Source organism: Gorilla gorilla, chromosome 1, assembly GCF_029281585.2.
Source record: "Gorilla gorilla gorilla isolate KB3781 chromosome 1, NHGRI_mGorGor1-v2.1_pri, whole genome shotgun sequence".
Lineage (NCBI taxonomy): Eukaryota > Metazoa > Chordata > Mammalia > Primates > Hominidae > Gorilla > Gorilla gorilla.
Genome location: NC_073224.2, coordinates 43733326 through 43758114, shown reverse-complemented (window position 1 = coordinate 43758114; position 24789 = coordinate 43733326). Strand labels below are relative to the sequence as shown.

At 38.2% G+C, this 24789-nt stretch overlaps 1 protein-coding gene across 13 annotated transcripts in view; it reads left to right on the top strand.

Annotated features, from left to right (window-relative positions):
* Positions 1 to 24789, top strand: part of RPS6KC1 (ribosomal protein S6 kinase C1) — a 221514-nt gene that overhangs the window by 8022 nt on the left and 188703 nt on the right. For 4 of the 13 annotated variants that reach the window (XM_063708646.1, XM_063708641.1, XM_063708639.1 and 1 more), the window contains exons 1-3: positions 2708 to 2848; positions 12338 to 12373; positions 19039 to 19159. Coding sequence is in view for 8 of the 13 variants with exons in the window: in XM_031001489.3 (XP_030857349.2) it covers positions 12338 to 12373; positions 19039 to 19159 (157 nt within the window). In the remaining 5 variants the exon portion in view is untranslated. Of the gene's footprint in view, positions 1 to 2707; positions 2849 to 12337; positions 12374 to 14202; positions 14320 to 19038; positions 19160 to 24789 lie in introns of those variants that run through there. The other 9 variants (XM_031001489.3, XM_055371340.2, XM_031001492.3 and 6 more) reach the window with 3 other exon arrangements.

Sequence of the window (24789 nt, the reverse complement as noted above, 5' to 3'; positions counted from 1 at the left end):
GCAATATTGTTTCTCCAATTTTATTCTTTTTCAAAATTATTTTGACTACCCTAGTTCCTTTGCTTTTTCATATATATTTTAGAATCAGTTTATCTATAGCTACAAAAAATCCTTTTGGGATTTGATTAGGAGTGCATTAAATCTGTAGATCACTTTAGGGAAAAATGGACATCTTTTCTATGTTGAATCTTCAAATCTATGAACACAGTATGTCTTGCAATTTATTTGTGTTCTCTGATCTCTTCTATCAGCATTTTGTGGTTTTGAGCAAATTGCTTCTCTGTATATTTTGTTAGATTTATTCCTCACTATTTCGTATTTTTGTAGCTATTGTCAATAGTATTTTTAAAAATCTTGGTTTTCAGCTTTTCTTTGCTAGTATATAGAAATTTGGTTCATTTTTGTGTTGTCTTTATATCACGTGACTTTTTAAAAATTATACTTTAAGTTTTGGGGTACATGTGCACAACGTGCAGGTTAGTTACATATGTATACATGTGCCATGTTGGTGTATCATGTGACCTTTCAAACTGACTTATTAGTTCTAAGACTTTTTAGTAGAATTCTTGTTTTTTTCCTGCATAGACAATCTGTGTTGTCTGCCAAAAGGCATAGTTTTATTTATTCTTTCCAAAATGTATGTCTTTTATTTCTTTTTCTTGCTTTATTACACTGGCTATGACTTGTAGTCCACAGTCTTGAATAGGAGTGGTGAGAGTAGACTTCCTTGCCTTGTTCCTGATATTAGGAGGAAAGCATTCAGTCTTTTATCCTCTAGTATAATTTTCACGGTAGAGTTTTTGTGTATGGGAGGCTGCACGTTTTATTTATTTATATATATATATATTTTGAGACAGAGTCTCGCTTGTCATCCAGGCTGGAATGCAGTGGCGCGATCTCAGCTCACTGCAGCCTTCCGCCTTCCGGGTTCAAGTGATTCTCCTGCCTCAGCCTCCCGAGTAGCTGGGATTACAGGCATGTGCTACCACACCGGCTAATTTTTTTTTTTTGAGACGCATCTCGCTCTGTTGCCCAGGCTGGAGTGCAATGGCGTGATCTTGGCTCACTGCAACCTCTGCCTCCCGGGTTCAAGCAATTCTCCTGCCTCAGCCTCCTGAGTAGGTGGGAGTACAGGCACCCGCCACTGTGCCCAGCTAATTTTTATACGTTTAATAGAGATGGGGTTTCATCATGTTGACCAGGATGGTTTCCATCTATTGACCTCGTGATCCGCCTGCCTCGGCCTCCCAAAGTGCTGGGATTACAGGCGTGAGCCACTGCGCCCAGCCACACCTGGCTGATTTTTTTGTATTTTTAGTTGAGACGGGGTTTTGCCATGTTGGCCAGGCTGGTCTCTAACTTCTGGCCTCAGGTGATCCGCCCACCTCAGCCTCCCAAAGTGCTGGGATTGCCGGTGTGAACCACCACGTCCAGCTGCATGTTTTACTTTTTAGTTTTGTTAGCTTTTACATTTTGAAGTAATATGTAGTCATACACATTTCAAGCAATAATTTGAGTCACTTTAAAGGAAAAAAAAAAAGAACCTACTAAATTTTAAATCCTTAACCTGTTAGGATTATTAACAAATGTCTGATATTAAGGCAGTGGGAGTTGTTAGATTTCAGTTGTTAAATCAGTAGCTTCTTGAAGATTTCTTGAATAAATACTTAGTTTTGGCTTAATCTGGAGATATTTTCAACAAACAAAATAATCATAGGGATAGGGAGGGCAATTAGTTTGTTGTAAAATATATTTATGCTTAAAATTTTTGAAAAATGGCTCTCAAGGTGTCTTGTGTTTTCTAGAGTCTAGTTTTATTCTACTGTTGCTTTGTTTTTGACTTGTAATATTGTTTAGTAGAAAACTTTCTAATATACCAAAAATTTCAGTAAATGGAACTTAAAAAATGTAAACCATTCCTGATTTCATCTTGTTTGTTGACAACTTGATCTCAGATATTAAGATTTTATGTTAAACTGCAGACTTTCTTTAACATTAAGGATTTTGATTTTCCTTGAGCCTTGATTGGAAAATAGTTTAGAATATTGCTATAATTGGTAAAATTTGAGGTGAGAAAAATAACTTTAGCAAACATTTACTGAGTATCTAGAGATAACTTGCAGTTTTAACTTCTTTACTCTCCCTGAGATTTTGGGATTTTAATAATATAGAAAGCCACAACTCCTTACTGTCTTTGTCAGTTTGGATTTTTATAACAAGATATTATAGACTAGATGGCTTCAACAATAGACATTTCTTTCCCACAGTTCTGAAGGCTGCAGGCTGGGAAGTCCAAGACCAAGAGGCCAGCAGATTTAATACCTGATGAGGGCCCGCTTCCTGATTTGCATACAGCTGCCTTCTTGCTGTATGGTCTCATGGCTGAGAGAGATCATTGTCTTTTTCTTGTAAGCGCAGTAATCCCATCATGAAGTTCCCACCCTCATGACCTGATTATCTCTGGAAGGCCTCACATCCAAATCCATCACCTTGGGGATTAGAGTTTCAACACGAAATTCAATATGAATTTTAGGGGAAACACAAACATTCAGTCTGTAGTACTTTTGACATAATGCTTTCGTGAAAACTTGTTAGAAAGTTGAATGTCTGAAATTTGTCCCATTGACTTATCTATCTTATATGGGAGTTCTTTCACTCCAGAGAACTAAAAATTATAAAATGTCTAATTATGGTTTGTGCAGGTGTTGCCTCTTGGGTCCAGACTGCCTGGCTGGTGGGTGATAACCAGCCCAAATATTCTTGCCAACCAGTGCCACCTGTGGCTCTGCAGGGAAGAGCGGGAGAGAGGAACTCAGATGCAGGTGGTCGTGAAAGGGAGGTTGAGTTGGTAAGGTAACAATTGCCTATGTGAGCTGGGTGCTTTGACCTACTTTTCCTGCAAGACTTGGGTGTTTTTTTTTTGTATGTATGAAGTACAGTTTAAATATGTCAGTATGTTAACATGGAAGTATGGATTTTATTAAAGTTAATGTCTGAAAATCAGGAATGCATGCATTATATTGATGAATGTGCCACTTGGTATACCTAATCACCACAAGGAGAAAGTTCAGAATAGTGTAGCCTTCCATTTCTGCATATTATATTATTCCTGTCCCACATTCAGAGATTCATATCTTTGAAAAATGAAAAGAGTGGACATGTTTTCCATGTTTGATTATTTGTACCTTGACACTTAGTGTAATTACTAGTATTAATTTTGTCACTTTTTCTTCTTAGCTCTGCTACCCTCAACTAGCAGCTGAACAGTGATAGTGAAGTAGCCCTCAGAAGACTTGATTACAATACTTTGCTCATAAAAGTAGCTTCTTAAATTTTATGTTTAACTTCTTATCAATACTGGTTTCTAAAGGGTCTTATTTTATCTTTTAACCTAGGAAATACTATAAGTTTGAATAATTTTTGTAGTTTTGTTTTCTAGTACAGGTTAGCATCCCTATTCTGAAAGTTTGAAATCCAAAATGCTCCAAAATCTGAAACTTTTTGAGTGTCAAATGATGCTACAGGTATAAAATTTCACACTTGACCTCATGTGATAGGTTGCAGTCATGCACACAATTATTAAAAATACTGTATAAAATTACTTTCAGGCTCTGTATATAAAGGTATATATGAAACAAATGAATTTTGTGTTTAGCCTTGGGTCATGTCCCCAATATATTTCATGTATGTGCAAATATTCCAAAATCCAAAAAAAATCCAAAATCCGAAACACTTCTCGTCTCATGCATTTTGGAAAAAGGATATTCCACCTGTAGCTACTCTTTGTTAATCTTAACAAAAAATACAGCTTTTTGTATATGTCTGAGTTAACAGAGTGATTTCTAATCATCATTATGGTGATAATCAGATAAGAGAGTGCTTTTGAATCTTTTTTTTTTGGGCGGAGTCTCGCTCTGTCACCAGGCTGGAGTACAGTGGTGCGATCTTGGCTCTCTGCAACCTCTGCCTCCCGGGTTCAAGGGATTCTCCTGCCTCAGTCTCCCGAGCAGCTGGGACTACAGGCGAGCCCCACCACACCCAGCTAATTTTTGTATTTTTAGTAGAGACAGGGTTTCACCATGTTGGCCAGGATGGTCTCAATCTTGACCTTGTGATCCGCCAGCCTCGGCCTCCCAAGGTGCTGGGATTATAGGCGTGAGCCATTGCATCCGGGCAAGAGAGTGCTTTTGACTTGACTTTTAAGGAAACATGGTAATATTTATTAAGAAGTAGATAGAATAAGTTAGCATACTGGAAAGGATTTCAGGGACCCAGTGGCAATGTGACCTGTTGATTATTATGGAACTGACCTAGGCCAAGCCTCACAGTCTGATCTTTGTTTTCAGAATAGGCAAGGGGGCTGACTTTGGGTCTTTTCTTTGTTTTTACTTTGTTTTAGTACTGAGCTGGCAGAAAAAGCAGTTCATGGGCAGTGCCAACACCATTATTCAGACCCCATTCTTTTTAGTTCCAAGCCCCTTGTTTTTTTTCTGCTTTTCCAAAGTGGTTCTTCAATTTCTGTATTTTAGTTGACTTGTAAGACAAAGGGTTTACCTAACTGTAATGCCTATAGGCATTTTGTCAGAGATATTTTGTCAGGAATATTACCTGAATACTTGGAATTTTAATCTTGAAGAGAGCCAATTGACTTATGTCCTGGAGAGAGCACCTTGGAGTCATGGAGTTGTGAGATCTGGTCCTGCCTCTGTTATTTGATTGAGTCTATTTTCTAGGTCTTTGATTATCTCATCTTACCAAGCATGGTTGTAGTGATTATTGAATGAAGTAGAGTATTTAATTTCTTAGCACAATAAGAGATAGTTACTTTTGCTGTGAGACATTGTTTTTCTAAATTCATAATTTGCTGTTCATGAACAGAGGCAGATAGACTACAGAAATTGTGGTAGTATTTCTCTAGTGCTTCAGATTTTAGTAGGTCTTGTACTAAATAAATAATGAGGATGATAATAATAAATAACAAAAATAAAAAGTTGAGTGGCTAGATGTCTTTGGGAAATACTATGTATCTTCCTTTTGGGGATTTACTAGGCATATTAATGTATTAAAGGGTTTGAAGAATTCTGCTGTAAACAACATTCCCTTCTTAAAAAGAGGTAAACTGAATTGATTATTAAGCCCTTCCTGTGAGATCACTGATTTTAAAGAATACTGGTATTCCATGTAACATGTTTTGTGAAGCACTGCTGTAGGGTAATACTTTTTTTTTTTTTGTATTTTTAGTAGAGTGTAAGGTAATACTTTTTAAGATGAGTTGGTGATAAATTTCTAAAAAGCAAGAAGCATTTCAAGATATATAGGTAGTACTAACTGAGTCAGTGGCAGTTAAAAAATGCTTGCAGTGGAAATTTCTGAACTTTATTTTTATTTTTATTTATTTTTTTTGAGACGGAGTTTCACTTGGTCACCCAGGCTGGAGTGCAATGGCATGATCTCGGCTCTCTGCAACCTCTGCCTCTCTGGTTCGAACTGTTTTAGTGCCTCAGCCTCCTGAGTAGTTGGGACTACAGGCACATGCCACCACACCCGGCTCATTTTTGTATTTTTGGTAGAGGCGGGGTTTCACCATGTTGGCCAGGCTAGTCTTGAACTTGTGACCTCAAGTGATCCACCTGCCTTGGCCTCCCAAAGTGTTGGGATTATAGGCGTGAGCCACCGGGCCCGGCCAAATTTGTGAACTTTTTTTTTTTTTTTGAGGGGGAGTTTCACTCTTGTTGCCCAGGCTGGAGTACAATGGTGCAATCTCAGCTCACTGCAGCCTCCACCTCCCGGGTTCAAGCGATTCTCCTGACTCAGTCTCCCTAGAAGCTGGGATTATAGGTGGATGCCACAACGCCTAGCTAATTTTTGTATTTTTAGTAGAGATGGGGTTTCACCATGTTGGTCAGGCTGTTCTCGAACTCCCGACCTCAGGTGATCCTCCTGCCTTGGCCTCCCAAAGTGCTGAGATTACAGGTGTGAGCCACTGTGCCTGGCCTTTGTGAACTTTTTTTTTTTTTTTTTTTTTGAGATGGAGTCTCGCTCTATTGCCCAGGCTGGAGTGCAGTGGTGTGATCTCGGCTCACTGCAGGCTCTGCCTCCTGGGTTCATGCCATTCTCCTGCCTCAGCCTCCCGAGTAGCTGGGACTACAGGCACCCGCCACCACGCCTGGCTAACTTTTTGTATTTTTAGTAGAGACAGGGTTTCACCGTGTTAGCCAGGATGGTCTTGATCTCCTGACCTTGTGATCCGCCCGCCTCGGCCTCCCAAAGTGCTGGGATTACAGGCGTGAGCCACCGTGCCAGGCCTTTTTTTTTTTTTTTTTTTTTTTTGAGACAGAGTCTTGCTCTGTTGCCCAGGTTGGAATGCAGTGGCGTGATCTCGGCTCACTGCAACCTCTGCCTCCTGGGTTCAAGTGATTCTCCTGCCTCAGCCTCCCGAGTAGCTGGGATCACAGACGCCTGCTACCGTGCCTGGCTAAGTTTTGTATTTTTAGTAGAGATGGGATTTCACCATCTTGGCCAGGCTGGTCTCGAACTCCTGACCTCGTGATCCACCCTCCTCGGCCTCCCAAAGTGCTGGGATTACAGGCTTGAGCCATCGTGTCTGGCCCTTTGTGAACTTTTAATGAAAACAGTCACTGTTTTAAATTCCAACTTTTGTGGAATTTATTGGTTGAACTTTGTGACAAACTCTCTTGAAATTTATCCAGAGAAAAATTACTGAGTTGCTAGCTCAGTTTTATTTATTGTCAGTATGGTTATATTCTTCCCTCAGATTTCTGATTGATACTCTTATTTTTCGTTAACTTTTCAGTCACGGAAGATAATTACACAGAAAGAATTGTTACTCATGGATTTTCGCACTCAATTCACATTATCCTAGCCATTTTGTGGTTTTCGTTTCCGTTTTGGGGGACACATTTGTGAAGCATTTAAATGAGATAACACATTCGGGAATACTGAATCCCTAATAGTGGAGTACCAAGTGGTTGAAGTTGGTAATGTATTTGGGAAGTGATTGTATTTTTATAATGCAGTTGCGTAGGAATCAGACCTAGTATATTCTCCATTGTACTGCAGTACCTGGCAGCAGAGTAGGCACTAATATGTGTTGAATGAATAGGTGAAATAAACAAAAGCCTAATGGCGATGGAATTTTATGGAAATAAGTAAACTTCATTATTGCTGAAAATACCATGGATAAATAGAGGGAGGCAGTGTAATAGAGTGGAAAGAGCAGTAGACCAGGAGTCAGACAGTCGAGGATCTCATTCTAAATTTGAAGGTGAATAGCCATGTGGCTTTAGACAGGACTCTGAACCACCTTGTTTTCTTATCTGTAAAAGGGAAAGTCATAATAGCTACTCCTGCCTAACTCATAGGTTGTTGAGAAAATGAAGTGATTCATTAATATAAAATTCTTTGCAAATGTAAATGCACAGAGTCAAATTTTCCCTATGCCTAGCGCAGTGCCTTGAACAGTATTAGCACAGATATAGACTGTTAATAATAAAAAGGAGGCTAAAAAACAAGAGTTTAAAACTAATTCTTGTAGTGTTCACAGAATACCAGGGGGCAGAAGGATGAAGAATAACCTACAAAAGAGAAGCAAAAGCACCAAAGAGGAAAGAGAATCAGGGAAGTGTAACCCTGTGCTTTTAAGACACGGTTTTCACTAAGCTTTAGGCTTGTCAGGTAATACCTAAGTAGCTTTTGATTTGATTTTCCAAACCCTGTCTAAATTTCCTCCTTCACTGTGAAGTATTTGGTGGGCACAGAGTAGTTCCTTTTGTAAGCCTAAAATTAAAGACCTTCACTTAGGTAGTTTAAGTATACTTCAAATTTGATTTTCTGTATATTGCATAATAATCATGAGTTACTGTTGTTACCAAAACACCAGGGGTTCCATCTAGGTCCTGCTGCTTGTCACACAGAAAGCAATCTCTGAGACAATGAGTATTGCTAAGGAAGCCGGCTTTAATCAGGTGCTGCAGTCAAGGAGATGTCTCAGATCCATTTCCCTGACTGACTAAAATTAGGAGTTTATATAGCAGGGAGAAAATGTGATTATCTATGGGAAGACAGGAACTACAGAGGGTTAAGGAAGCAATTGTGACGGATGAGAGGTCTGGCATCTCATTGTTTGGATGCAGTGATCTGGTGAATTTCAGTTTATTTAATATTGTAAAAGGAAAATAAATCTTGAGGCCCCCAAATCACTAAGCTAAAGGTAAAAGTCAAGTTGGGAACTGCTTAGGGCCAACCTGCCTCCCATTCTCTTCAAAGTCACCCCTCGGCTCACTGAGATAACCATTAATACATACCAGATTGCCTCATTTGGAGAAGCGAATCAGAAACTCAAAAGGATACAGCCATTTGTCTTTTAACTACCTGTGACCTGAAAGCCCCCTCCCCACGTCGAGTTGTCCCACCTTTCTGGACTGAACCAGTGTACATCTTACACATATTTATTCATGTCTTATGTCTCCCTAAAATGTATAAAATCAAGCTGTGCCCCTACCACCTTGGGCACATGTTGTCAGGATCTCCTGAGGCTGTGTTACGGGTGTGGATCCTCAACCTTAGCAAAATAAACTTTCTAAAGTAACTAAGACCTGTCTCAGATATTCGGGGTGCACAATATTAATACTTTTTGAGAGGCCTGAGGGCCCTTTCCTGAAGAAGGAACTCTGATAAAACAAATGTTAAGTTTCAAGCTTTAATACCAGAAGGGTCAGTTTCCATGTTTATCCAAAAAAACTGTCCGTGGGACTATTGGGTCAGTTTCACTTTTATTATCATGAAGACATTAAGAGTCTTACATCACTAAACCATGACTGGTTGACTGCTTTTGGGATGCTACTTTGCTCTGCACAGTGAGGATTCAGTGTCATGGGAAGGATCTAGGATGAAGTGTTTCCCAATCTTTTGCTTAGCACACTACTGTTATCTGAGGTATGGAAATATGTTTGGGAAATACACCCTCCTCCACTCTGCACTCCCCTCCCACCCCACCACTGTGTACCACTAGACTATGAGCTCCAGGAGGAAAGGGACTTGCTCACCATTGTAATCCAGCACATAGATGTATGTAAACCACTAAGAGGACGGCTGAGAAATAGTAATCAAATTGGTTATTTCTGATAAGATGGTTTTAATATTGTGGCTATTGTTAGGGGATGGCTAATGTGTTTTTGTTTATGCAGTACACATGTATTTGATTTCCAGGACTGGCTCATCTGAAGAACACCCAAAATGTGGTACTTCTAATATGTACACCAAACTAAGAAATAAGTTCTTCTGTCTCAAAAAGATCATTTGCTTGTATTAAGGAAGATTATTTAAAATACTTAAGATACCTGAATATATTTATAAATTCAGGAAATGTATTAAGCTGAGAAAAACATAAATTGTGAAATTTAAAGTACATTTGAATAGACCTTGCTGTGAGTGATCATGTGCTATTTTTGGGGGGTGGATTATTAGTGGATTGGTTATCCATGACTTTTCTTCTCAATACATATCATAAAAACCTAAGAACGGCGGGGCGCAGTGGCTCACGCCTGTAATCCCAGCACTTTGGGAGGCTGAGACGGGCAGATCACGAGGTCAAGAGATTGAGACCATCCTGGCCAACATGATGAAACCTTGTCTCTACTAAAAATACAAAAATTCGCTGGGCGTGGTGGCACATGCCTGTAGTCCCAGGTACTCAGGAGGCTGAGGCAGGAGAATCACTTGAACACAGGAGGCGGAGGTTGCAGTGAGCCAAGATCGCGCCACTGCACTCCAGCTTGGGTGACAGAGCAAGACTCTGTCTCAAAAAAAAAAAAAAAAAAAAGAAACACGTATAAGAAGCAAAATTAGTCATACTATGTGAAATACTATACTTTTGGAAAGGTGTGTGAGGGGACAGGCTGGTATTTGAAAGTAATAGCTAAAATCAAAGATTTGAATAATGTATAGTTGTTAGTTACCTGTTATGGTCTCTTATACTAAATCTGTGTTGTCTAATTTGGTAGCCATTAACCACATGTAGCTATTTTGATTTAAATTTAAATTAAGGCTTGCAGTGGCTCTCACTTATAATCCTAGCACTGTGGGAGGCTGAGGCGGGAGGATTGCTTGATCCCAGGAATTTGAGACCAGCCTGGGCAACATAGGGAGACCCCCATCTGTACCAAAAAAAAAGTGTATATGTGTGTGTGTGTGTGTGTGTGTGTATATATATATATATATGCCGACTGTGGTGTTGTGTGCCTATAGTTCCAGCTACACAAGAGGCTGAGGTGGGAGGATCAGTTGAGTCCAGGAGTTTGAGGCTGCAGTGAGCTATGGTCATGCCATGGCACTCTAGCCTGGGTGACAGAGTGAGACCCTGTCTGTTTAAAACAAAAATTTTTTTGAATTAATTTAAATGAAATAAAATTAATGTAGTTTCTCAAAGTAGCCATATGTCAGTGGCTCAGTAGCCACACACATGTGGCTAGTGGTGGCTGTGTTGAACACTGCAAATAGAGAACCTTTTTTTCCGTTATCACAGAAAGTTCTATTGCATAGCACTGTAGTATAAATTAATGACAATTACTACAAGATTTCACCAAGTTTATATATTCTGAAAGTTGGAGAATAGAGTGCAAGATATTTGTTCTCTGGAATTCTTAGGTGGGACCTTTTACAATGGTTAACCTGTCTGGTAGGGGACAGAGGAAACTTTTAAATTATAGGGTTCTTGCTGTGTCCTTATTTGTTGTTCACAACAGCCAGGCCAGGCAGTTAGTATTATCTCCATTTTATCGATGAGATCAAACCTGTAAGAGGAACTGTAATTTGAACCAAGGTTTGTCTGACTTTACATCCTCTATTTTTTGTTCTTGTTTTGGACTTTAGGGGTGGTGCTGAATGGATTATAATCCCTAGTTCATGGTGTATTGTCATTGGATATCAAAGACCCTTTTCTTCCTCACACTCATAGGCAACCATTTTAATGTGTGTTTGATTTATCTTTTTTTAAAATTTTTTTTAAAGTGAAAGCAAGTTTATTAAGAAAGTAAGGGAATAAAGAATGGCTACTCCATAGGCAGAACAGCCTGATTTTTTTTTTTTGTTCATTTTTGCAAAATACACCATTGTAGCTTCAAAACCGTTAATTTGACACTTACATGGATGGTACCGTATTATGTAATCTAATGTGAGATTTTCCTAATTTAGGATGCTGTTTGATGATTTAAACACCTAGCCTTTTCAAAAGTTTTGTGAAAAAAATCTTTTTACCTGGTGTTAGACTTTTTGGCCTTTGTCATCAGAGAAGTCTGAAAGAATCTCCCCTTTTCCTCTTTGCTTAGGGAGTATTGATAGAAGGATTATTTGTCCCTGAATGTTTGTAAATAATTTATATTACTTTTGTTTTCTTCATCATTAGGCAGCCAGTGATTACTTCTCATACTTCTCACATGTTGTGTCCGAGCATTGTAGCTGCTTTTTTTTAATTGAAAGTTTTATTGTGCTAATTGTAGATTCATATACAGTTGTAAGAAATAATGTAGAGAGATCCCTTGTACACTTTGCCTAAGTGCAGCTGCTTTTTATGCTTCTAATTTGTATATAGGCTTGCTGGGAAGGGGAGATGTGAACAAACTTGTTAGAATTATGTTAATTAAGTAAGAGTAAAGGCCAGATGCTTTTTCTTAAGAATGTAGTGCATATATGAACTTTAGCATGTGGACTTACTTTTAGCTGTTTTTTTGCTTAATTTTTAGTATTGTTAAAATAACATTTTTAGCCAAATTAAATTTAACAGAGTTTAATTGAGCAAAGAATGATTCACAAATTGGTCAGCCTCCTCAGCCAGTGTAGGTCCAGAGAGACTCCAGCGCAACCATGTGGTGGAAGATTTATGGACAGAAAAAGGAAAGTGATGTACAGAAAAGGAGACTGAAACAGCTGTATTGGTTCCAACTAAGCATTTGCCTTATTTGAACACCGTTTGAACAGTTGGCTCTCTTTGGCCAAAACTTGGTGATTGGCGCCAGAGTAGGTTACAGTCTTTACACATCTATTTACATATCTATTTCTCTGTTCATTATGTACAGGGAAACTTTTAGGCCAAACTTAAAATATGTAGCCTAAGGGAGGTAACTTTAGGTTAAACTTGATTTAACAGTATGAATTTCAGATAGTGAAGTTATTATATAGCTGAGTTTTGGATAAATGATATAGTGTTTATTTTTTAAGCAAATTGAATTTTTCATACAAATACTATTGGAAGTTAATTATACAAATATGAAATCTTAAATTTTGATAATGATTAGAGATTTCTATGTATGTTTTGTTTTAGGTTGTTTCACGAAGAAATCCAGAGGATGTCCAGGAGGTAACATTTATATGAAGATTTTATTTTATGTATTTGATAAAAATTTAACTAAATGCTTTTTTGAGGAAATTGCCTGAATCATTTGTACATCAACCTCTTTTTTTGAGACGGAGTTTCGCTCCTGTTGCTCAGGCTGGAGTGCAGTGGCACAATCTCGGCTCACTGCAACCTCCGCCTCCTTGGTTCAAGTGATTCTCCTGCCTCTGTCTCCCGAGTAGCTGGAATTACAGGCATCTGCCACCACACTCAGCTATTTTTGTATTTTTAGTAGAGACGGGGTTTCACCACGTTGGCCAAGCTGGTCTCGAATTCCTGACCTCAGGTGATCCACCTGCCTTGGCCTCCCAAAGTGCTGGGATTACAGACGTGAGCCACTGTGCCTGGCCTGTACATCAGTCTTTATATGTTTGCGTGAAGATTGTCTTCATTTCACAAAACAGTAGCTGAAGTGTCCTATTTGAGACCTATTAAGTAATTGTTAAGTTTTAGTAGGTGTTAAGTTATATAAATAAGAATTTAATGTATTATGGTACTGTTTACTAAGTGATCATTGTTCTGGTAACTAGTGTTTACAAGATTTCAATATCACTTAAGGGCCCCTATTTACCCATTTCAAGATCATAATGCCTGTGTAATAAAAAGTATTTGGTAACTAATATTTATTTTAAAGATTCTAACAGTAAATTATGGGTCTCCGCTTACTTTCACTTTTATATTGAATTGACATGTTGACATCTTGGAAAACTGCTTTAGGCATAGATGTTTCCTTTTTTTTAAACTTTAAGTTAGTAAGTTCTTTTGCAGATTCTTTTGTGCATTTTTTCATTTTTTTTTCCTTCTTTCTATAATGGTACCAGCCTGTTATGTTTTGCTTAAAATTGTGGAATTCTCTATTTGTATTTACTTTGTGCTTGTTGTATATCTTTAGGAATCCTTACTGAGGAGCTTGCTGCTTTGAATGTTTCTTGATTTATTTTCATTTTAGTCCGTGCTCATTTTCACTAAGACTAGAAGGACATATATCAGGATTTTTTCCCCCTCCCTAACGTGTTTAAAACAGATACTTTAAGTTTACAGTCCTGATTCTGCAACAGTGTTGTTTTTTTTTTTTCCCACAATTAAATATGAATGTCTTTGGGTGGTAGGTTCTTTCTGTTTAGCCACGGGTCCCACTACTCTACAGAAAATACCTGGCTTGATTCATACATTTAAGGCGACTGTTTGGTACTGGTTGATATGAGTGTATGGCCCCAGGTTTAGATAATATTTAAATTTTATACATTACCATTTCTGGCTATGTCTGATTTCATAGTTGTTTTTGTCCTATGATTTAAAACATATATATTTTTATACAAAAATTAGCTGGGCATGGTGGCAGGCACCTGTAATCCCATCTACTTGGGAGGCTGAGGTAGGAGAACTGCTTGAACCTGGGAGGCAGAGGGTGCAGTGAGCTGAGATTGCACCACTGCACTCCAGCCTGAGCAACAGAGCGAGACTCTGTCTCAAAAAAAAAAAAAAATAGATTTAATACTATTTTCCTGATGGGTTTTAAGACAATTCCTTCCCTACCAGGAAACAGAAAGAGTATTGTAATATTGTTATTTTGAAAGAAAAAAATGTATACATACATATATATGTATCAGTGAAAGTAATTTGCACCATTGATTAAAGTACTTTTCTGTCTTTACTTGTATCAATTGATGAGTGTGAACTATTCTTTAGATTTCTAGTTTACAACTCTTAAAATTGAAAATGGGTGTATTTCCTTTGAATGCATTGTCTGATTGCTGTGCTGTAGTTTGTAGCTTGATGTTCCCATTTTCCAGGGAGAATCCTGAACCAACCTATCCATGAACATACTCTCTGCCATTTTCTTAGTCCTTTTTTCGGGAAAACTCTTTTATAATAACAACTGTTGGTGAACCATTCATCCGAAAACTCTTGTAAGTGTCTTTTAGTTAGACAATTGCATGGTTCTTTGTTAGAAGTGGTATAAATTTTTAAAAGTTTTCTATTTAGTTGGCTTCTTAAAATATAGAATAATCTTGAAATTATAACAGTACTTTTTTTAGTTTCCCACTTAGTATATTTAAACATTAGAATTCTCATTTGGGAGAGGAATTCACCACTTAGAGTTTGTTTTTCACTTCCTTTCACTTTCCTTCTCCATTAACTTATTCATTTGTTACTGCTTTAGACTATATAGTAAAGCTTCACAAGGGCTATTGAGGACTAGATGTACTGATAGTTTAACAAAATGTAGGGCTAGTAATACGCTAGCCTTATAAAATAGGAGAAATTTTGTTGTTTTTCTTTTATATATACCTTGGCACATGCCACCACATCAGTGTTTTCTTCCTAAGAATGCTAAAAGATCTGTGGCCTCTCATTCAGTAGATTGTGTAGAACATGAATAGACAGCAGAAAAGTGAAGAAGAGATGGTTTTGCTCCCCCTCACCCTTTTTTAAACAAATTAACCTGTACCTGTTTCTCTCTACAGGTAGGATATTTCACTGGTGAAATTTGGGAAAGGAAAAGAACTGAAACAGGACTTTCTATGTATTATGTCAGAAATCTCTAACTTTTAAATCCTTTTTTAAAAAATAGTTTTATTATTTATTTATTATTTTTATTATTTATTTATTTCTTGAGATGGAGTCTCGCTCTGTCACCCAGGCTGGAGTGCAGTGGCATGATCTCGGCTCACTGCAACCTCTGCCTCCCGGGCTCAAGTGATTCTCCTGCCTCAGCCTCCTGAATAGCTGGGACTACAGGTGCCCACCACCACACCTGGCTGATTTTTGTATTTTTAGTAGAGACGGGGTTTTACCATGTTGGCCAGGCAGGTCTCAAACTCCTGACCTCAGGCGATCTGCCCATCTCGGCCTCCCAAAATGCTGTGATTACAAGCGTGAGAAAAAATCGTTTTAGAAAATAGGTACACACTCAGAAATATATCGGGAAAGGAAAGCCTCTTGAAAAGAGGGAAAATAAAATCCATAAGCAAATAGTGTGGTAGTGATGTTGGTTGTAAGAAGAGATAATCCAGCAAATTTTAAATATTAAAACTATTTGAGTGTGAAAAGGACAAAGTTAATTCAATTGGTGGTTCTGTAAAATACAGGAATCTAAAAAGCTTTTGGTGTTATTAAGTGTAATTATCTGAAAAGAAAACATTTATGTAGAAAATATTTAAGGGAATGTTTTTAAAATTAAGCTTTTATTTGTATGTTTTATATGGTTGTCACTGAATTAATATTTCATTGAGACATTTTCTTCAGAGTGACTTTAATAAATAAGAAACTTATGGAGACTTGGTTCAATAAAGAAAGAGGTTGTTATAGACCTATTTTTTCAATGGGAAAGTATTGAACATTAATTAGAGAAAATAATTTCTATATGTGTCTCTGAGGACTTTGTGTAGTCCAGATATGAACATCAGTACTTGCTGTTGTAGTGGAAGTATACCTTTGTTCACTTTTGTATTTTGAAGATTTCTGGAAACCTCAGAACTTAGAAGGAGTAAGAAGAAAAGGAGGCAGTGGATGTGACATTTTGCGATGCTGTTAGGTATTTTGGTTCTGCAGCCCTAGGGTTGAGAAGAAGGAATATAAGAGTGAATAAATTAGGGCATGGTGAAGAAACACAGTTTCTCACCTGGGGGGTTCTAATTCTTGCTCTGACAGACTATCTACTGGTTCATATACCATGGTATTTTAATAATTATTATGATTAAATTGTTAAATTTTGCTCCTTAAGTTTGTCTTGCAGTATTTAAAAATGACTTTAACTAGAATAAATTTTTTTTTTTTTTTTTTTTTTTTGAGACGGAGTCTCGCTCTGTCACCCAGGCTGGAGTGCAGTGGCATGATCTCGGCTCACTGCAAACTCCGCCTCCCGGGTTCACGCCGTTCTCCTGCCTCAGCCTCCCGAGTGCTGGGACTTCAGGCACCCACCACCACGTCCAGCTAATTTTTTGTATTTTTTGTAGAGATGGGGTTTCATTGTGTTAGCCAGGATGGTCTCAATCTCCTGACCTCATGATCCGCCCACCTTGGCCTCCCAAAGTGCTGGGATTACAGGCGTGAGGCACCACTCCTGGCCTAGAATAAAAATTTTATCTGCAAATCTAATTGTTTCCATGAGCTACAGTCTTTTGAATAACTTTCATGTCCAGGTCATAACGACCTTAACCTTGTGTAATGTCCAGTTTATAATGACATTTACCTTATATAAGGTACTGCTTACATAAGCCCATCAACCATTTCTCCTTTAATTCCTTGGCAATGTCGTATGATTGTAATTTGATATATTTTTAAAATATAAAAATAACAATTTTTTGTTCCCATCATTTCATTGTTAGAATCCTCACATCTCACTGCGTATGCTGAGAAACCTTTCCTGAGTGATTACTGCCTATCTGCTACTGATCTTTTAATCTACAGGCTAATAGATCCTGCTCAGTTTTTGCTCTTCAACCCTAAACCTATCTCATTGAACAGCTCCAAGCAGCTCCCTCACGAGCTCCTAAGTCAAATGTGTTGAAAATTAAACCTCTTTCTTGCCTCAGAACTGCTGCTTCTTCCTTAGTGTTCACTTCAGGGCATGGCACCACCATTCTGTAGCAAAACTTGCTACACAGCTATTTGTTCTTCAGTGTTCTTCAGTTTATTTATCATTTTAGGCAAATACTGAGTATGTACTTTTGTTTAAAAATTGCCTAAATTAATTGTCTTCATTTAGTAATATATACTTAGCATCTCACTCTTCTTTTAGAAACTTCACCCCCAGTGCCCTCCCCTTTTATTTTATTTTTGTCAGTCTACTGACCACTTCCCTTCAGGACTCTCTAAGGTAGTACTTTTTGTGAAGGCTTCTCAGACATACAAGGCTGATTTAGGTACTACATCTACAGCACTCTTGGACTGCCCCTCTCAGCATTTTTCAAGCCGTCTTATGATGATGTTGTCTTATGATGTGTTGGCTTATTCTTCCTAACTAGACTGTGAACTCTTTGAAGGCAGGACCTGTATTTCCCTTCTCTTCATACTTTGTAAGAATATGATGCTTAGTGGAAAGTAGGGCCATAGAAATATTTGTTTGGTGACTCTTTTTGTTGTTGAGTAAATGAACAGGGAACATCAGGAGGAACAAGGGAAGCATCAGGAGGAAGCAGTTTTTAAAAATTAATTCATATTATAGTCTGCCTAGCCTCCTAGGATTATAACTGTATTAAAAACAATAAACATTAATTAAGGTAGAATTTTTGGCAGCATGAAAAAGTTTGCTGAAGAGTTTTATACATGCAGAGGGTAGGTTTTTTGGCAGGAATCTCTTAAATCACACCTGGTTACCTGCTTGACCTGTTATTTGCTCATTAGCATTATACTCTATTGTACATGAAAAACTCGTTAGAAAACTTCGTTAGAACTGAGATGATTAAGTTTTTCAGAAGTAAAGACCCCAGTATGTGAAGTAATGGGATTTAAAACTCAATTTTACTCTATTTTCTAGAGATTGAGGGGCTGAATCTGTGATATCAAGGCCATGTTTCAAATCCTTTTTCTTTACAAAGTGGTTTTTTTTTTTTTTAGGTATAATCTGAGTAAGGTTAAATAATAATTCAGACTAATGAAGGAAAGCGCACTTTTACATGTTGTCTAATCTAGATGATATTTTGTTTTTTAAAAATATGCTAATTTTAATGATATTCTGGTCAGGATTCAGCTTGCCTGCAGACATCTTATTACTAGTGTAAATTAAGATTTATGACATGAAAGTCCATGTTAATTGCTTGCTGCATAGCTATTTCTTCAGTGTTACTTAGTTTATCCTTTTTTTTTTTTTTTTTTTTTTAAGACAAGAGTCTTACTCTGTTGCTGAGGCTGGAGTGCAGTGGCACTGTGTCGGCTCACTGCAACCTCTAGCTCCTGGGTTTAAGCAGTTCTCCTGCCTCAGCCTCCCGAGTAGCTGGGATTACAGGCGTCCACCACCACACCCTGCTAGTTTTTATATTTTCAGTAGAGATGGGGTTTCACCATGTTGGCCAGGCTGGTCTTGAACTCCTGAGCTCAGATGATCCACCCGCCTCGGCCTCCCAAAGTGCTGGGATTATAGGCGTGAACCACTGCGCCCGGCCAGTTTATCCTTTTAGGCAAATACTGAGTATGTACTTTTGTTTAAAAATTGCCTAAATTAATTATTTTGTCTTTATAAATATATTATTTTGAGAAAGGATACATGTTTTGACATCTAACTCATTTGCAGGCTAATTGTAATTGGTTTTTGAAGACATGAAGTGACATTTTATATAGTATAAATCTTCTCCATACTGGGTTGAATATTTTTCCAGTATGAATAAAACCATACTTGTTTAAAATGAAAATTTGAAACCAAAACAGAATAGTTTAAGGAAGAATTGCCGCTTTATATGTAATATATTTTTACTTTATTTTTTTTGTACCCCTGGTCAGCAGGAATCTGCCTTATATTTTTAAAGCAAATATTATTAGTTAATTTCAGTCAGTTAATCATGTTGTTTAGGACATGTGTTTGCCTTTGCATGACAATTTTGAATACTTTAATGAAAAGATTATTTGTTGTTCAGATATCTGAACCTAAATGGTTATGAGATACATGTTTAATTTTTTTCTCTCTTTAGATAATTGTATGGAAGAGATACAGTGATTTTAAGAAACTACACAAAGAACTATGGCAAATTCACAAAAACTTATTCCGACATTCAGAGTTGTTTCCTCCATTTGCTAAAGGAATAGTGTTTGGTAAGTGATTATTTTGAAATTGTAATTTAAAAAAATGATAATTAATTTTGTATATATACTGAACTCTAACATAACTACACTATGAAGTCAGAAGCCCTTTTACTTATTGAGATAATTCATATTGTTCAACAAGCACTTGAAATTGTCTTTTCTTGTTCTTGTTATAGTTTTGTGTACCCAGAATATATTTACTCTTCCTATCTATGAAACAAAACAACTTCAGTTCCAACCAACCAAATAAAAAACCCTGTAGGAACATAAGAAAAGATGATATTCAGTTATTCTTATAGTTTTAAAATTCTTCCTTTTTTTAAATTAAGTCTCATTTTGTACGTTTCCCTGACACTTTGCTTATAGTATGAATGGTGTGGTTTTCTAGTATTTGCTTCTTGCAACTTCTTTTTGATACCTTAGTATTCTTTTTTTTTTTTTTGCCTCATCAGTTTTCAAATACCTAGGTAACAGTTTTTTATATTACATTTTCTGTGTCAAAATAATTGGTGTAGTTTCTGTCCCCTGTCTGGATTTTGACTGGAAGTATAGAATATTCATGTTTTTTTTCTATAACTCTAACATGAATGTTCTTGTATGGACAGAATTTTTTTGAAATGGAGTCTCATTCTGTCACCTAGGCTGGAGTGTAGTGGCACGATCTTGGCTTACTGCAACCTCCACCTCCTGGGTTCAAGTGATTCTCCCACCTCAGCCTCCCGAGTAGTTGGGATTACAGGCGTCTGCCACCACACCTGGCTAATTTTTGTATTTTTAGTAGAGATGAGGTTTCACCATGTTGGCCAGGCTGGTCTCGAACTACTGACCTCAAGGGGTCCACCCGCCTTGACCTCCCAAAGTGCTGGGATTACAGACATGAGCCACTGTGCCCGGGCCAGAACATTTTATCCTATTACTTTTTGCAACCAATTTCTGCATATGTAATTGCAGAGTCAAGGTATATGCACATTTATTTTTCAAACTAGACAATTTTTTTTCAGGTTATGAAAGTAGTATATGCAAATAACTCAGATGGTACAGAAAAATACTTAAAACGTAAAGAGAAATTCAGCAATAATACCATCTCCTAGATAGTATAATATTTTGGCATATTATTCTGGACTCTGTATCAGTGTGTGTGTATGGTGTATTTTTGTGCTTATTAATATGTATATGCCTTTTTACCCATCTATGTATAGAAACCTCAAAAATGGAATCTTGCTATGTATGATTTTGTAACCTGGTTTTATATAACAGTATATATATTTTTTCTTTATTTTTTATATGACAGCATATTATGATTGTCTTTTCATGTCAATAAAAAGATCTACATTACTAATTTTAATATGTACATAGTATTCCAGTTTTTGAACTGATTTATTAACCAATCTTTTACTGGTATATTAGTTTTGGCCTTTTGCTGTTACAAATAACACTGCAGTTACTATTCTTGTTCATACATTACTGTGCAGGTGTACAGTAGGGTGAATTCCTGGGAGGAGAATTACTCACTCAAGGGGTCTGCATATTTTTGAGACTTTTGATGCATATTGCCTCGTAGTTTTAAATAATTGTAACATCATTGTCCTTTATACATTGGAATAACTTTTAAATTATTATTATTATTTTTTGAGACAGAGTATCACTCTGTCATCTAGGCTGGAGTACAGTGGTGTGATCTTGCTCACTGTAGCCTTGACTTCCTGGGCTCAGGTGATTCTCCTACCTTGGCTTCCCAGGTAGCTGGGACCATAGGTGCACACCACCATGCCTGGCTAATTTTTCTATTTTTTGTAGAAATGGGGTTTCACCACATTTCCCAGGCTGGTCTTGAACTCCTGGGCTTAAGTGATCTGCCTACCTCAGCCTCCCAAAGTCCTGGGATTATAGTTGTGATCTACCGCGCCTGGCAGATAACTTTTAAAGAGGCATGTGGCTAAGTAAAATAAAAACAAAACACAAAGGTAGTATTGAAGAATGTACATTAAAAACAAGTTTCCTGCTCCTTCCCTCCACCTAGTTTTGCTTCTAGACATAACTGAATTTTAATCCTTTTTTTCAAGTACTTATATCTGTATCTGTAATAAGCTTATACCATTTTTTCTTTTTTTCTTTTTTTTTTTTTTTGAGATGAAATTTCACTCTTGTCGCCCAGACTGGAGTGCAGTGGCGTGATCTCGGCTGACTGCAACCTCTGCCTCCTGGGTTCAAGTGATTCTCCTGCCTCAGCCTCCAGAGTAGCTGGAATTACAGGCACCTGCCACCACGCCTAGCTAATTTTTTGTATTTTTAGTAGAGACAGAGTTTCGCCATGTTGGACAGGCTGGTCTTGAACTCCTGACCTCAGGTGATCTGGCCTCCTTGGCCTCCCAAAGTGCTGGGATTACAGGCATGAGCCACTGCGCCTGGCCCATTTTTTCTTGATTTAACAACTTTTACGTATCTATTGACTCACTACTCTGGTGGGTAAGGATTTAGCTTGTTTACCCTGTTTCTCTGTATTATTACATAATATTTTTAGTTCTTCTGTTGACTTTATTTCTCGTTCTGTAAGTGTGGACAATATCATTTGTCTAAGATGATTCTAATAGCATTTTTGATCTTCCTCCTACCTCTTCAGCTCTCTTCACCACTTAACATTTGAAATCTGTGCTTATATTTTAACATTTGTCAAAGGTGGTAATATTTATATTCTCTTTAATAGTCATAATTAAGCTCGTAATGTATAGAATAATTCTCAAAGCTAGAATTTAATAAACATCATTTATAAAATTATTATTTTTTGAGACAGAGTCTCACTCTGTCACCCTGGGTGGAGTGCAGTGGTGCAATCACACAGCCTCCATCTCCTGGGCTCAAGCGATCCTCCCACCTCAGCCCCCCGAGTAGCTGGGACTGTAGGCACATGCCACCATGCCAGTCTAATTTTTGTAATTTTTGTAGCAACATGTTTTCACCATTTTGCCCAGGCTGGTCTTTAACACCTGTGCTCAGGCAATCCTCCTGCCTCAGCCTTCCTAAGTGCTGGGATTATAAGCGTGAGCCACCGCACCCTGCCTTATTAACGTTATTATGACAGAGCAAATATTGTTCATTATAACGTCAGGTGGTATACCACAATTACATTTTGTTCTGCAAGGTTCAATTGTTACAATTACTGTGCCAACATAAGAAAAATGTGTAAGTGAAGTCTCTGTTTTCCTTATACTACATCAGGGAATTGAACTCATGCCACATTTTAGTTTGCTAAATATTTGGACCATGCCTTTTGTGATAGCCAGCCTCCAAGATAGCCTCCTATGATTCTTTTCTCCTGGTATTCACACATTTGTGTCTTCCCTTCTGTCTTAGTCTGTCTTAGTCTGTCTTAGACTAAGTGTAGCAACACTTAGTCTTAGTGTTGCTACAAAGGAATACCTGGGGCTGGGTAACTTATAAAGAAAAGAGGTTTATTTGGGTCATGGTTTTACAGGAGATAAAAGGTGCATGGGGCCTCCATCTGCATCTAGGAAGGACCTCAGATTGCTTCCACTCATGGCAGAAGGGGAATGAGAGGCCACCACATGATGAGAGAAGGAAACGAGAGAGAGGAGGAGGTGCCAGGCTTTTTCCAACAGGTTTAGTTCACGGGAACTAAGAGTGAGAACCAGCAAGCCACTCATGAGACATCCATTCCCGTGATCCAAACACCTCACACCAGGCCTCACCTTGAACGTTGGGGATCAAATTTCAACATGAGACTTGGTGGGGTCAGACACACCATATCCAAACCATAGCATCTTCCCAGATTGTACCAGGGTTGGTCTGTGTGACCAATAATAAAAGTGATGGTATATCTCATTCCTGAGATTTATTTATAAAAGACTGTGGCATCTCTCTTAAGGTTGTTTTTTTTTTCCCTTTCTCTTTCTCATAACTTGCCCTGAGGGATACCAGCTTTTCCTATGGTTAAGAACATTCTGGTAGCCTATGAAGAGGCCCACATGGTGAGGAACAGGGGCATCCAGCCAAAAACTAGTAAGCATGAAGCCTGCCACAGCCATGTGAATGAACTTAGGAGCAGATTCTCCAGTCCCAGTTGAACTTTGAGATGACTGCAGCGTTGAATGACAGTTAACAGCAATTTCATGAGGGGCCTGAGCTAGAGCCACCCAGCCAAGCCACTTTTGAATTCCTGACCCTCAGAGACTGAGTGAGATAGTAAATGTTTCTTGTAAGCTACCATGTTTTGGGATAATTTGTTACCCAGCAATAACTACTTAATAGACTTTGTAACAAAACTGAAAATGTGGAGTGGTTTTGAAATGAGCTATGGGCTTTGAGGAGTGTTGGTGAGTGCCTGAAGTGCCTTGAAGAAGTGATTAATTGGGCCTGGCACGGTGGCTCATGCCTGTAATCCCAGCACTTTGGGAGGCCTAGTCGGGCAGATCACGAGGTCAGGAGATTGAAACCATCCTGGCTAACACGTTGAAACCCCGTCTCTACTAAAAATACAAAAAAGAAAAAAAAAATTAGCCAGGCGTGGTGGCAGGTGCCTGTAGTCCCAGCTACTCAGGTGGCTGAGGTAGGAGAATGGCATGAACCTGGGAGGCAGAGTTTGCAGTGAGCTGAGATCGTGTCACTGCGCTCTAGCCTGGGCGACAGAGCGAGACTCCATCTCAAAAAAATAAATAATAAAAAAAAGTAGTGATTAATTGGAGCCTCATGGTATTCGGTAAGACTGCAAGTGAGGTTTCCCAAAGAAGTTAGGTAAGTGTTACTGGAAACTGGAGGGAAGATCCCTCTTATGTAGTTGCAGAAAGTTTAGCAACACTGTTGCCTGCAGTTATGTGGAAAGTTGAAAATGTACTTTGCAAATGAACTGGGTAAGCTAGCTGAAGAGATTTCCACCCAGAGTGTTTACAGTATGGTGCTTCTTGCTGCTCATAGTAAAATGTGAAAGGAGAGAGAGAAACTAAAGGAAGGATTGTTAAACAAAAAGGTCCTAGGACTTGTTCTGAAAATGCTGTCTTTCTGGATAGCAGAGAGTACTAAAATTAAGAAATGACTTCTGAGCAAATATGGCCTAAAGATGAAGCCCAGTGTGAAATAAAATGTTTTCTAAGACCTCAGAAAGATTCAGTCAGACCAAATGCTCCCAATAAAGATTAAGGTTGTGCCTTACACATCCTCTCAAATAGTAGGGCTTCGTGGAAGTGTAAGCCTCTGCCAACTCAGCAGAAGCCAAAGCTACAGAAGGGTTTAACTTGAGATTTGTGGCTATCACTTTTGTTTAATTGAGTAAACCCCAATAAGAGTCACAGGTGACCCCCCCACAAAAAAGTTATAAGTAATTATATATGCAGAAACATTGTTAGCTTGGACTGACAAGCAGAAAAGCAGTACAAAGTGAAAAGAGACTTTTGTCTCCCCCAAATTTTACTGGCAGGAAGGCTAAAAACAACCATGAAGCCACACACCTTGCTGTTTTTCACCGAAAAGGAGGTATGACTCAGAGGGTGGAACCAGTAGCTCAGAGGGCAGAGCCATAGCCTTGGAGAATTTATTCCCAGCCTGTGAGCCTTAATCAGAAACTTCCAACATTTGCCCTGCTGGATTTCAGAATTACTGTGGACCCATTGACTTCTTTGGGGCTCGCA